The sequence below is a fragment of the Anticarsia gemmatalis genome, chromosome 4 (assembly GCF_050436995.1).
Source record: "Anticarsia gemmatalis isolate Benzon Research Colony breed Stoneville strain chromosome 4, ilAntGemm2 primary, whole genome shotgun sequence".
NCBI lineage: Eukaryota > Metazoa > Arthropoda > Insecta > Lepidoptera > Erebidae > Anticarsia > Anticarsia gemmatalis.
The window spans coordinates 9,917,284-9,930,814 of NC_134748.1; the positions used below are offsets into that span (position 1 = coordinate 9,917,284).

The following is a 13,531-nucleotide window of genomic DNA, read 5'->3' on the forward strand; positions in this document are numbered from 1 at the left end:
CACCTGTCGCACAAACGTCGGACATGAGTTCTATAAATTAAAAATGTTACCAATATTATAAAAGTGACATATTATTATATCGCAATTAATTTGAACTGGTTACTTTAGAAATTAAAATAAACGTATTATTCCTTAACATTGGCAATCACTGTATGATGGCCAATGACTATAGTGGTTACCCTAATCGTTTCACAGATTCCTAAATGACGTTCTATTTGATATTTGACACAAATAGGTTTTTTCGTAGTGAAAAGAGTTTAGACTATTTACATTCTAGATTCAAATTAAGAGTGATTTATCGAAAACGTATCTACGTACTATAATAACAAAGGTCAAAGTTGACTGTAGTCGTAATACATCATAACACAGTCGTATGCGTGTTTAAAATGTCCTAAGTGCAACTTTGACGATAAAGATGAAATTCTTACTGTTTTGACGGTGTCAAGCGAATTATCGGCAAAATGGGTCATGATTCAGTTGGTTCGATAGTACATATTATATGTATTAAGATATTTTAAAATAATAATATGATGTTATAGTTTTTCTGCTTACTTTACACGCTTGTTTTTATAACACAGTTACATTTGATTTGCTGTTTAAATGAAATAAGATCTTCTATTCTTCATTAAAATTTCTCCTATCGACAATTGATGCACTTTCATCCTGAATATTTGACTAATCCTGAATTTGAAACGACCGTCCTGAATTTATAAACTTTGAATATCAACTTGATCCGAATGCGATATTGGTATTTTAAGTTTATAATGGCCATACCAAAATAAAAATGCTCTACATTGGAAATGAAGCAGCTAATGTAAAGACATTTTGATTTTATCGTATACGACACGCCTAAAAGCTCAAACATAAATGTTGATTTTATGACTGACGCACGGTCATCGCAAATGGTGCTATGGGACCAGTTTCATGGTTTATTCAGTTAAGTGTAATAGCGTTTATAACAGAATAAAGTGAGAGCAAATGTATGAAAAAATATAGTGCAATTTCCATCAGTTAAACCAAAAAACGATACTTGTTCTGTGGTATTGGATCTAACCGCTAAACATTGTATTAGTCGTGTAACTTATGAAAAACAAATTGAATATTTTTTGCTAAAAATGTTAACCCTAAAATCTTTATCTGAACAAATGTGAATGATTTATTTTATTTCGTGAACACAAAAATTGTACGTAACAAAGTAACGAATGAAGTAAAACGTGGATTAAGAAAAAACTCAATGAAAATTATTGTTCAACTATGGATAAGCTGAAGTTGATTTCGAGGCCTGAAAAACATTTTTTGTCATGATATTGCTTATACAAGAGAGAACTTACTTAAGTTTACAATGTCGAATGAAACAGTAATGGACCTTTGTCGCAGCAAGCGTGAATATTATTCCATAAATTTTGCATCATGACCATTTCGCGGTGATTAATTACAATATCTATTATTCAATATAATACTAGTAGGTTCTACCTAAAGGACAGTTAACAAGGGGTCTCCTCGCCTATTATATTCGAATGCAACTAGAACCATTATTTATTCAGTTGTTAATTACTTCACACCTCCAGTATAATAGAATTAAATGTCCCATTCATTTAGCAAACCCTTCATCGCTTACACGTGAAAACTTAAGTAAAGATGACCGATTTAAAGGGAAAAGTACGATGTTTCTTTAATTGTTTGAGAGAAAATTCTTGTGTTAATCTGATACGGCTCATAAATTTTCTACCGAAGCTGGCCGGTTTCCCTTTGTTGAGCTCGAAATTTAATGGTATGTATTGCTACTAAATCTTGTTTTATATAATGTTTAATACATTATAATCTTTCTTGTAGCTTAGCTTGTAGCTAGTCTGTGCTTTTAACCATATTAGAAAGTCTTTTTTGCTGCACTTTATAGCAGCCATATGTTAGATGTACGAGTAGAATCAATTGATTTAATCTGAAATTAATCGCAAATGTTTTAGTTATTGTACTTCTTGTGAAGAATTGAGTAGCCAGACAAAAATAATGCAAATAATTAGTAGCGTTGAGTATTTTTTCGTCTGCAGTATCTTTCTGGATATTACACACGACGCTCCTTCTCTACGTGTACATTCTTGGCACGATAGTGTATCAGATGTACTTCGCCGATGGATTCATTGACGCCATCAACAGTTTCTTCAACATATACGTGTTTATACTCATCTTTAATACCAGTTGGTGGTTGTTGCAAAAAAGGTAAAAATATCTAATTTAATTTTATCTGACACGCAAATCCCCATAATAATAAATATTTATTATCAAAGTAGACCTAAAAAGGTTTTGTTTAATGAGTTAGGATGTCCTAGACGCATTTAAGAGTGACTGGTTTGGTTTGGTTGATTTTCATGAAACAAAGGGGAGGACTTTACTTAGCAATGGGAAACTTAGGCAGGCTTAGGGAAAATTTTGGACTTACTTTTTTTGACAAATATTACTACGTACGAAATTGGTATAAGATTTGTGTGACACAATTAGAACTACAGAGTTAATGTATTTTTTCCTTACAGAAAGGGTATAAATGAAGCTCTCAAATTAGTAAAACAAAACGATCAGCTTGTGATTGATTCAGGGAAATTTCTAGACCGTTATCAAAAATTATTGAGAAGAATTCAAATTATTATTATGTTGTGCTACGCTTTCCACTTTGTGAATGATATTATGATATTTATACCATCAAGAACACTCGGAATGGATGATTTTTCTACTGTATCTTGTGTTGGTTAGTTGCAGCATGAGTATTGTACCTACGCACTTATTATTTTTCATTGATTTGTTGTATTGGTGGGATGCATACTGGCTGATTTCTTTGGGGTTCTGTGTTTTCAGGTTTGGAACCTTTGACATCGAGTCCTAATCGTCAAATCTGTATGGTAATACTAGCAGTACAAGAACTAACAGCTATTGTAGCAGTTGGCAGCTACGATGTCATCCTACTCTTCCTCTTTGCGCACACCACGGCTATATTCCTCATACTCAACGAAGATATGAAGAAGTTTCAAGACATCACGAACAAGTTCGACGGATCTATCGAAATGTGTTCAATCGCAGCTGATTACTTGAAAAACTTAGCTATACGTCACTCGCTAGCGTTGCGAACAGTGAAGAAACTGCAAGACATTTACAGTGCTAGTATAGGAGTCGGTTTCGGTTTAGACGCATTGTCATTGTGTTTGTTCTTTGTTTTGCCTCTCGACGTCTGTCTCAACTTCGCTCCACTGATTTACCATTGCCTTTTTGTATTTTTCTTATACTGTTTTCAAGGCCAGAGACTTACGACAGCGTCGGAAAAGTTTGAAATGGAGGTGTATTGCTGTGGCTGGGAGAAGCTACGTGTAAAAGAGCAAAAGTATATACTGCTAATGTTGAAAGTGGCGCAAAAGCCTGTTATTTTGTATGCTGCCGGTGTTGTACCTATACGTATTCATACTTTTGCTAACACTATGCAATCTATTTACAAGTTCGTGACAATATTTAGGTTGTAAGGAAGTTGTTGATATGTGTTTACGAAGTTAATAGTTGTATTGCACAGTTTCATTCAAACCTTTAATTTCATAATTAAATGGTAACTAGTATTATGTTTTATTTATTAAACATTTTATTCCAAAGATTAGTTATAATCTACTTATTTTTCAGCAGATGGATAGGCAAAAGGTGTATCAGTTAAAATTCTAAACGTAAGTATTTTTATAAATTGGTTCTGTAAGAAGGTTTAATTAACGTGAACGCATTTGTAATATAATTATTATTAGTATCACGCAGTTTATGTAGTGTTGAAATGTTTCATGGTAGGCAGGCCGATGAACCACGGGCCGGTACCGCGCTGACCGGAACGAACATTTCCGGGAAAATTGCACCGAACAATTTTTCATTAGTAAGTAGTGAAACTAATACACTTTTACCTTTTTTTACTCATGAGTTATATTGTTTTTAGGATTTAGTGGAATAAGCAGGCATTACTGGTTGTACGCCAGTCATTTGCCATACTTATCATACGTCTAGAGCTTTACAGTAGGTAGAAAATGCTGTAAATTATAGTGATGCCTGGTAGTATGTATTGTGTTTTTGTCGTTTTAAATGAGTTTTAGCAATAGAACAATAAAAGTGCATATACCAACGTGATAACAAGATTTATTATACGGCATTGCTTTAAAACCAAATATAAACTGACTTACTAACCGCAAATCAAATTCGTTAAATTTCTTAAAAAGATAAAATGTATATTTTAACCTACATACATAAAAGTAACGTACAAATAATGAACGGTTTAATTTACCAGTCGTTTTGATGAATATGTATTAGTATGTAATTAAAACCAGTAGCTTTCCAAGTAATCTATGTTTTTAGCGTCACATAAAAAATAATTCTCTGTTCTGTTGGTGCGTCTGTGTCATTGCATAAAAACAATTGTTTTGATTTATTTCTAAGATAAGTTCAACACAGAATGCGTTGCGTAAAGTAAAGCAAGTGTGAGTTTTATGCAGATTTAATTCATAATAGCAACTGTTTTAATACGTCAAAACTCGCAGAGTTTTTAGCCAGTGCCCCTATTATTTAATTTTAAAATACATTATATTTAGACGTTCAAGTTTCTTAATGGCGGTAACGACTGTCAAAAATCTTTGAAAACAGCCGAGATCCGCAACTAAAGGTGCCTTCCAAAACACAGAGGAACTTAAAATTCATTAAAGGGTTAGCAAAGTAAATATTTGTTCAATACTACGATGATCGCGCTGGTAGAGTCTTTTCAAGCTCAAGACATTGAGATGCTTCAGGAAACTTCTTGATTTTGGCTTCAATACGATATTTTGATGGCAGAGGAAAAAAAGCGGAACTAACAAACAACAAACATTGATTCAATAAATATTAATGAAGTTAAAAGTAAAAGAAGAGGGAATTTTTAGTCGTCAGATTACTGAGACGTAAGCAAATGTATGATGGTTTTTATAGCTAGTTCTAATGACATATAATTTTCTTTTTATATAATTTACACCTTTAGCCATGTAATTAAATTTTCACTCGTATTTCTTTTAGTTTCATTGTAAGATCAAGTATCAGTGACATATTTGTAGTCTACAGTTTTCAGAATGGATTTCATTAAAAGTATCAAGAACTATATTTTGTCAATTAAGCGGAAACTAGAAACGAATAGTCTTGATAGTTTACTGTGGCTGGTTAATGTAGTTCCCAATATTGCAGGGTTTTCTATTAAGGGAGATACGATTTCAGGTCAGTGAGTTTATTTATTTTTTCAGGAAGCTAAAAGAATAAAAGGTTAAACAACTGATATTTTTGTCACATTTCGATTCGGACAAATCGCTCCTTCAATGCAAAAGGGCCACAACTCAAAAAAAAATGAAAATCGTTTTATTGCAGAAATGACACCTGAACCGACTATATTTTATAGTAAAAAAAAAACCCCCATCATTTTTACTTATTTTATGGCTGCACTGACTTACTGCCCTTTTTGCATTAGCTCACTTTGACAGGTAATGTCATTGCAAAACAGCCACTTTGTGAGTTGCGCCCGGAGATTCAACGCAAATGCTTGTCAGTTTCTTGAAAAAGTGCCACAATCCAAAATACGTCTGTGTTGGGTGCAATATTTCAAGTTCATGTGATTATATTTCACAATACAAAACTGCCATATTTTGGAAAACGTCCTTTTTGCATTCTAATTACTTATAGTATTTGTTACCATATTTTGTAATACAATAATGCCATATTTCTGAAAACGACCGTTTTGCATTCAAACACTAGTATTTGTTATTATATTTTTTAATATAACAGTAGCATATTTTGAAATACGTCCTTTTTGCAATAAATTATTGTGGAATAAATAATTATTTTTAGCATGCTACAATGGGAAGGCCATAAATATGACCGTTTGGCATGATAATAATTTTAGTTTTCGTTAAAATTTTCGAAATAAAATTTAACATTTTGATGCAGGGATTCAAATCGCCCTTTTAGCGGCAAGATCCGACTAGTCCTTTTCAAATGCGTCTAGGTCATCCCGCCATCTCCGTTTAGATCTCCCGCGTCTGCGATGACTATCCTCTGGCATCCAGTTGGTAGATATGCGGGCCCACCTTTCCGGATGCATGCGGATAATGTGGCGGGCCCAGTTCCATTTCAACCTGGCGGTCTTCTTCCCTAAATCGGCTATGCGAGTTTGGGAGCGCAGTATAGAATTTTGGACGTGATCCGTTCTTCTTACATCTGATATACTACGCTCCATTTCTCTCTGGTAAACCTTCGGTTTTTACTTTTGGTTTTCCGTAAGGGACCATGTTTGGGCACCGTAGGTTAGGACGGGACAGTGGAAGGTTACCTTTCATTAGCTCTTTCATGGACCAGGAGCTCTTCCAGGCACTTGTGACACGTTTGTCCAACTCTTTGTCCCGTCGGTTGTTAAAAGAGGTTATCTGGCTCAAGTAAGTGTATTCGTCGACATAGTGTATGACGTGTCAGCCTACCTCGACCCTACGTTTTGTGTTGTTGGTCATAACCTGGGTTTTTGTACGGTTCTTACTTAGTCCAATCTGAAGGCTTGCCGTGCTCAGATCTTTGAGCATTGATTCGAGTTCCAATGCAAAGGAAGAGAAGAGGACAATGTCGTCTGCAAAACGAAGGTTTGTTAACTGTTTGCCACTTACAACAATGCCTTTCGATTGTCGCCAGGCTCCTGAAAAATTTTCGAGGGTGCTGGTAAGTAATTTTGGAGATAGCGGGTCTCCCTGTTTCACGCTTCTTTGGATTTAGAGAGATTGTTGTATATTGCTTTGATGAGTTTGATGTATGTAGCTTCGATTCTTCATAGTATCTTTAAGAAGGTCTTGGTTATGGAGTGATGATTCTATGGCGGAATGACTGATGCTGCCAAAAGCTTTGGAATAATCCACGAATGCTAAATGTAAAGGTTTAATAGACTCATAAAACTTTTCTATTATCTTATTTCTTTAATACTCCTGCTGCACTCAGTCTACCCGTCATGTTATCCATTGATTGATGATGATGATTGATGTTTAATTTGACTAAATAATGAAAGTTACGCACAAAATTGATCTCTATTATATTACTTACTCAATAATAAGTAAAGATTTTTTAATTAAGGTTGTTTAATACAATGTTTTCCTGGTGTCTATTCACTTATGGTTTTATTTACTAATAAGATTTAACTTTTTGATACGGTTTTTTACCAAAAAATGTACAGTAAACCATTTTTATTTGCAAAACTGTGTTTAATTTTTGACATATTTTTCATGATATTGGTTCAAATTTTGAATGCAAAACGGACTTATATGCGTTTTTTTCTTAATAGGTAACAGCTATTACAAAGTTTATATTGTAGGTAGATAGAGCTAAAAAATACGCATTTAATGATATATTAACATCTTATATTTAATTAATAAATATATAAAATATTATAAAAAAACAGTTTCAAAAATTTGTTTTGGCTGTCCTGTAAAATTTATAGTTTTCGATTTGTGGCCCTTTTGTATTCAAGGAGCGAAATATGCCTTGTGGCCTCATTATTGCAAATTGCGGTAAGAAACCTTAGACTGGTCTCAACTGTGTTTATAGATTTCATAACTTTTTAGAGATAAACAAGCAGCTCCATGAAGACTAAGCTTACAATTTTTTTTCTTAAATGAAGTCACAAAACTCTTACATACTTTTATTGACTTGGATTCTCTATTAATTACGCATTAATGAAAGAAATTATAAAATTTACGTATCTTTTATCTACCGTAATTATTAAATTAAATTTAAATGTTAAAGCAGGTTCCTTTAAATAAGGTCATATATCTTTAATATCTGAAGTAGTTTCTCTGCACAAGCCATACTTATTTTTCTACTCTAGCATTAACAAGTCGTTAGTCCAACACAGTCAAAGACAGCGGATACAAAAAAGCAGTTAAATGGGGTATTTAATTGAATTATTAACTGTAACTTATATTTAATTATTATTTTGTTTGAACTCTTCGCTTACATTGCCAGCACTATTTTGGGTGCTTCACGTGCCGTTGCTGTTCTACGTGTACTTCGTCGGCAGCCTCGACTATCAATGGAAGTATGCTCAAGGAGCTGAAGACTTCGTCAAGAGCTACGTCAGCATATCCATTCTTGTACTGGTTGCTAATAATAGCTGGTGGTGGTTGAAGAAAAGGTAAGAAAATTACATTGTAAGACAGAACTCTCACGATTGCAATAAGCTCCGACGGTATATTTTTAAACGAAAATCATAGGTATCTAAGTCATGTAAAGCAATCATATAGGAACATGACATGAAAAACATGATTCATCTTTTCTAGAAACTTCTTCAGTTCATACTCTTTGTAATGCCTTTAACATGCTCTACACAACTTAAAGGAAATGTGAAAAATCGCTAATTTAGTCCGCCCAGTCTAGAAGAAAAGGGTGAATTTCAAGGATCATCCAATTTAGGTTGAGTGGTACGAACGTATCAGCAGCAGTCCAGTCCGCATCCATGTATAATAATAATACACGAACATTTTGAGATCGCTCTTTTGATTTCTTTTTTTACAGACCTCTGCTAAAAGCAATTTTGAAGGTCATAGACCTGAACGACCGCATGGCTCGAAGAACAGCTGCCTTTCACACAAAGCATGAGAAAATGATGAGGATGATCAAACGGATTATACTGTTGTTCTATGGAATGAATCTGTTGAACGCCACGTTTATATACATACCTCACCGGATTGATGTATCTAATGATAATAACATATATTCTATGACGCCGTGTGTGGGTAAGTAGAGTTACGGCAGTATGCTCAAAACGTCCCTCAGCTACAAGGAGCTCTTAAGTATAGAATCAGAATTGCTTTTGAATATCACTTTTTTTTTAAATAAGCCTGTTTCTATGTCCCACTGCTGGGCAAAGGCGCCTCCCCTGAGTGGAAATGAAACAATATCACTTAACATTTAATATTTTTACATCAGAAGTTTACCGGGATTCGATACCCAGCTGGAGTAATAGTTTAACTAACTTTTCCTTTTAGGTACGATTGTTTATTTATCTTATAGGAATATAGTCCGTTTTATTTTTTTCTAGCAAAAACATGACGTATTTTAAGTATTTTCGTATAGGTAGGTTTATAGCAATTAAAATGCGTAACACAGCCCTGAAACGAACTAATTGGATGATTCTAGGTTTACAGCTAATTCCGAAACCTCCGCTTGAAACGCACTGCAAAGGTTTCAACATAATGCAAAATATGTGAAAATTAGAATGTAGGGTTACGGTTGGTACATTTCCTGACCGATTGTTCGATGAATAACGTCCTGTTTGTTTAAGCTTTATGAAAGGTGGAAATGTCACAATGGCGATCAATTCCCTACATTATTTAGTAACGTATGCATATTATGGTGCATTAATTCCGCTGTGCCTTTTCGTTGTGTAACGATTTTGAGTGTTAATGAGCAACATCCGATAATTTTTGTTAATTGTATAATTTTGTATATTTTGTAGTGTTATTTTTGAACAGTTAAATTGTGGAAGCAGTCAATATGTTCAGTTACAAAATATTAACTACAAAATGATAATCTGATAAAATGTTTTTTTTTGGTCACTTCCGTTAGTTGCAGAAGGTTGTAAATCAAGCATATTATTAATTGCTTAACTTATTAGTTAACCATTATATTAGGTCGGGGAAAAAGTCTTTTCGCATTATAGTATGTATGAACTTGTAATAAAATCTCTTCGGCTTCAAGAATCACAAATGAGTACGTGGTTCATTAGGTTTCTTTCAGTGAGCTCGTGAGGTACCCAAATATCGAGCTTTTTTGTCTAGAGAAAATATTTTATTACAAGTTCATACATACTATAGTGTGAAAAGACTTTTCCCCCGACCTAATATTTACTATAAATGTATGTTATTGGACAACAGTCAATGTTGAAGAATGTCCCCTTACATTATGTTGCTCAACAAAGACAAACAGCGGTATAGATGCATCATTAAATAAGTAGATACATAAAGAGAAAGTTTAAAATTTCCTACAGAATGCAGATAGTTGGTGTTGGAAACGATTTATTACATGTACTTTTGTCACGCGTATGCTAATAACAAAATTGACATGATCCGACGCATAAAACATTATCTCTAGTATCGTACCTTTCTCCGTATTTATCTCATTTATGTGATGAATGTTGACTTTTTGAATAAATATGTAATAATGCTAATGATTAGCTCTGTGATCTCATCACAAGCATCAGACACAATGTTATTAAGTTTTCGTTGAAAAGTTCTCAGTAGAAGCTATAGGTTTAGTGACATCTATGACACCCCCTTATTCCTTCATAGGATCACAATTGTAAACAAAGAAAAGTGTGTTCGTATTATCTCTCATTCGTGTAAAAATACGTATACATAAAATATGTAAATGTTTAGTTATACTTAGCTTGTCTTTGTTTAAGGTCTGGATCCGCTCACGTCTCCAAAACGTGAGATCTGCATGACAATCCTGTTTATACAAGAACTAACTATCATGACAGTCGCCCTGAACTTCCAAGCTCTCCTGCTACTTCTCATTCCCCACACCGCTGTCATGTACCAGATGCTTGCAGACGAGATGTTGATGCTCAACGCAGACGGCAACGAGACTGAGATAAAGAAACTGGCAAAGGACTCACTACCAACTTTGATATACCGACATTCGTTAACTCTAGACGTGATTGACAAACTCAAATCCTTATACAGTGTTCCTTTAGGAGTTAATTTTGGTTCCAACGCTGTCTGCATGTCTTTATTTTTCTACCTTCCGTTGCAAGAATGGCTTCAATTCATACCAATACTAGTCTACTGCTTCCTAGTTTTCTTTTTATACTGTTTTCTTTGCCAGCGTGTGATAAATGCTTCAGAAATTTTCGAGAGTTCTGTCTACTGCTGTGGCTGGGAGAACTTTGATTTGAAAGAGAAGAAATTGGTGTACGTAATGCTCCGTCAAGCGCAGAAGCCTATACAGTTGCTAGCGGCTGATATCATACCAGTTAATATTTATACCTTCGCAACTACTTTACAAGCTATGTTTAAGTTTGTTACTGTAGTCAAGATTTAACACTTTATCGGTACTGGCACAAATTAACTTAGAGTCACAAATAAAAGAAAAAGTTACAGAAACACGAACACAAGTAGTTCCGCTGCTTTTTTGTAGAAAAAAAAGAGAAATCTCCAGTCAAAAGATGACAAAATCTACAAAAGCAAAACATTGTTAATAACAATATGCCAATTCAGTTTATGATTGAATGAGGAAAAGTATTCAGGTCACAATATTGGATCAAAATAAATAAAACAACATAAGAAATTGTTATTGTTCTTCAATGTCATACATGATTTGTGAAACAGCTTGTTAAAGGCGAATCAATTCAAAATCACTAAGTATAATGTGAACTTATTTTAGCACTTAAATGTATCAAAAATAACACGCCCACACGCTCTTCTAAGAATGGATATTATTACTATTAGCGCCCAAGGGCAAAGAGCGAGAGTTTTGAAAGTCAGTCCCAATATTGTTCATAGTATCTATACGACTTCTATAAACAATTTGAGATATGGAAGTAAACCTGTTTTGAGAGAATACATATTAGTTATTTAACTTTCGTTAGACAAAGACTGTCAATTGTCTGAGGTCTGTCCATAATGTAATTCTGTTAAATAAAAAGAAATGTGTTTCATCATATTAGTTCGCATATTTGTAGGATTTTCCTAGAGCTATTTTCTCAGAGAAATCAAAAATAACATTTGTAGGAAATTCGTCAATATACCATTAATGTTGTCATTAATCATGATTATTTAAAAATAATAACTTTAATCTAAAAATAATTCTCATTGACTCCGAGAGTGTGTAACTCACTGTCGGAGTCAATGAGAATTATTTTAGATGTAAAAATACACTTTAAAAGTCTATAAGGACTCTTTTATGTAAAACAGATTTATCTATTATTCCATATAATAAGCTCATACGACATGGAAAGTTAGAAAACCATGTTCATAGAGACCAGATGAGTGCAATTATATTCTCATTTGAGTTTTTTATCCGCGCTACTCAGAACACGAATATTATTTGCACTTTCTAATGCACTTAGATTTTGCACTGAGATTTAGCAAGTGATCCGTTATATGACGGTAGTGATGAGTATTATGTATAATCTATTTATTTGAATAAAGAAAAATAGATTGCGAATGTTTCTATTTAATTTTAACCTCTAATGTTCTCCTGCAAGGATCTCCTCCCTTCATAGGATCTCTGGGCAAAAGGTCTCACCCATCGGTGTAATGTTTTGACATGGTTTGTCATTGAATGCGAGAAATAAATATTTTTTTATTTTATACTTTAACAAAAGACATATATATATTTACTGCTACATCTGCAAAAGAACAAAATTAAATAACAATCTAAACTTTACCAATAGATAAAGATATTTACTGCTAAATCTACAAAAGAACAAAATAAAATATCAATCAAAACTTACATAATATCCATATGCCCATCGACTAATCAGTAATCGTCATAGATTTTTCAATTTTCTTATTTACTCTTTTTTCCCGTATAATTATAAAACCCACATTATTATTCACAAAAATAACAAATTTTAATGCTCAACGAATTAGGCTAACCACGGCCATCGTTAAGTCAACAGTATGTCAAAATACATCGTTAGTATAATACCTAATGACAATAGAGTGGTGCACATGAGTGCAAAACTGCAGGTACCGTGGAAGTTCAATGTCATAAGCAAAGGTTCCGTAGAGTAAATAAAAATATTGTTATGTAAGTATACAGCTATGTCTATGTAACTCTTATATAATGTACGTAACTTGGGTTAGCACCTTCATTTGACTATGGAATGACTCGTAATATACGCATTGAAACTTATGAAAGTATTTTCTGTGTTTTCTGCTTTAATTACCTTATAATCGGAAATTATACAGGAGATAAAAAAGTTTGAAGTTATTTTGTTCGAATGGTTTAGCGATGAAGTAAAGTTTGGTGTTGAGAACTTACTAAATGACGTGTTATTTTCGTACACAACAGAGGTGTTTTTAAGGATTTTACTTATTAACAGACTACAAAAAAAAATACTTAAAATTTTCTCCGAGTTCAGAAACTTTGTAAAATAGAAATATATTCCATTTATTTTGTTATTACCATAGTTACTTTGTTATAAAATAGCGCTGGTCCTAATTAGACATTGCTGCTATGTTTACAGTTCGTTAACATTTATTGCTAGGTGCAGCATGCAATCAATTGCATTGAAAGATGTGCAACCACACTTGTAGCGCTTAACATAATGTAAGAGAGCTGAAATATCTCTTAACTTTTAGGCTAGGGTTTTTATTAAGTAAATATATTTTCACAAATAGTAGACAATTGATTACTAATAGAAGAGGAATTTTCAATACATTTGCGAATATTTCAGGAGCAATATGAGCTTTGTATGATATGTTTCGAAAATTGACTGTTATTCCAATTAGTAAGAAAGATTTGC

At 33.4% G+C, this 13,531-nt stretch overlaps 2 protein-coding genes across 2 annotated transcripts; both read left to right on the forward strand.

The window, feature by feature from the left end:
* The first annotated feature begins 1,638 nt into the window (after positions 1–1,638).
* Positions 1,639–3,585, forward strand: LOC142987854 (uncharacterized). The gene is made up of 4 exons (XM_076136793.1): positions 1,639–1,771; positions 2,049–2,217; positions 2,529–2,740; positions 2,848–3,585. The coding sequence occupies exons 1-4, from the start codon at positions 1,639–1,641 to the stop codon at positions 3,501–3,503; spliced, it is 1,170 nt and encodes a 389-aa protein (XP_075992908.1). The 3' UTR covers positions 3,504–3,585.
* A 4,406-nt stretch (positions 3,586–7,991) lies between these two features.
* LOC142987803 (odorant receptor 22b-like) lies at positions 7,992–11,791 on the forward strand. The gene is made up of 3 exons (XM_076136739.1): positions 7,992–8,191; positions 8,572–8,792; positions 10,460–11,791. The coding sequence occupies exons 2-3, from the start codon at positions 8,618–8,620 to the stop codon at positions 11,098–11,100; spliced, it is 816 nt and encodes a 271-aa protein (XP_075992854.1). The 5' UTR covers positions 7,992–8,191; positions 8,572–8,617; the 3' UTR covers positions 11,101–11,791.
* Positions 11,792–13,531: the final 1,740 nt, after the last annotated feature.

Bases quoted from the DNA above. Each gene is read 5' to 3' on its own strand.
- LOC142987854 (XM_076136793.1), top strand. From the start codon at position 1,639: ATGACCGATTTAAAGGGAAAAGTACGATGTTTCTTTAATTGTTTGAGA. The intron at 2,218-2,528 runs GTAAAAATATCT...TTTTCCTTACAG, and splicing joins TGGTGGTTGTTGCAAAAAAG to AAAGGGTATAAATGAAGCTC. The intron at 2,741-2,847 runs GTTAGTTGCAGC...CTGTGTTTTCAG, and splicing joins TTCTACTGTATCTTGTGTTG to GTTTGGAACCTTTGACATCG.
- LOC142987803 (XM_076136739.1), top strand. From the start codon at position 8,618: ATGGCTCGAAGAACAGCTGCCTTTCACACAAAGCATGAGAAAATGATG. The intron at 8,793-10,459 runs GTAAGTAGAGTT...TCTTTGTTTAAG, and splicing joins TTCTATGACGCCGTGTGTGG to GTCTGGATCCGCTCACGTCT.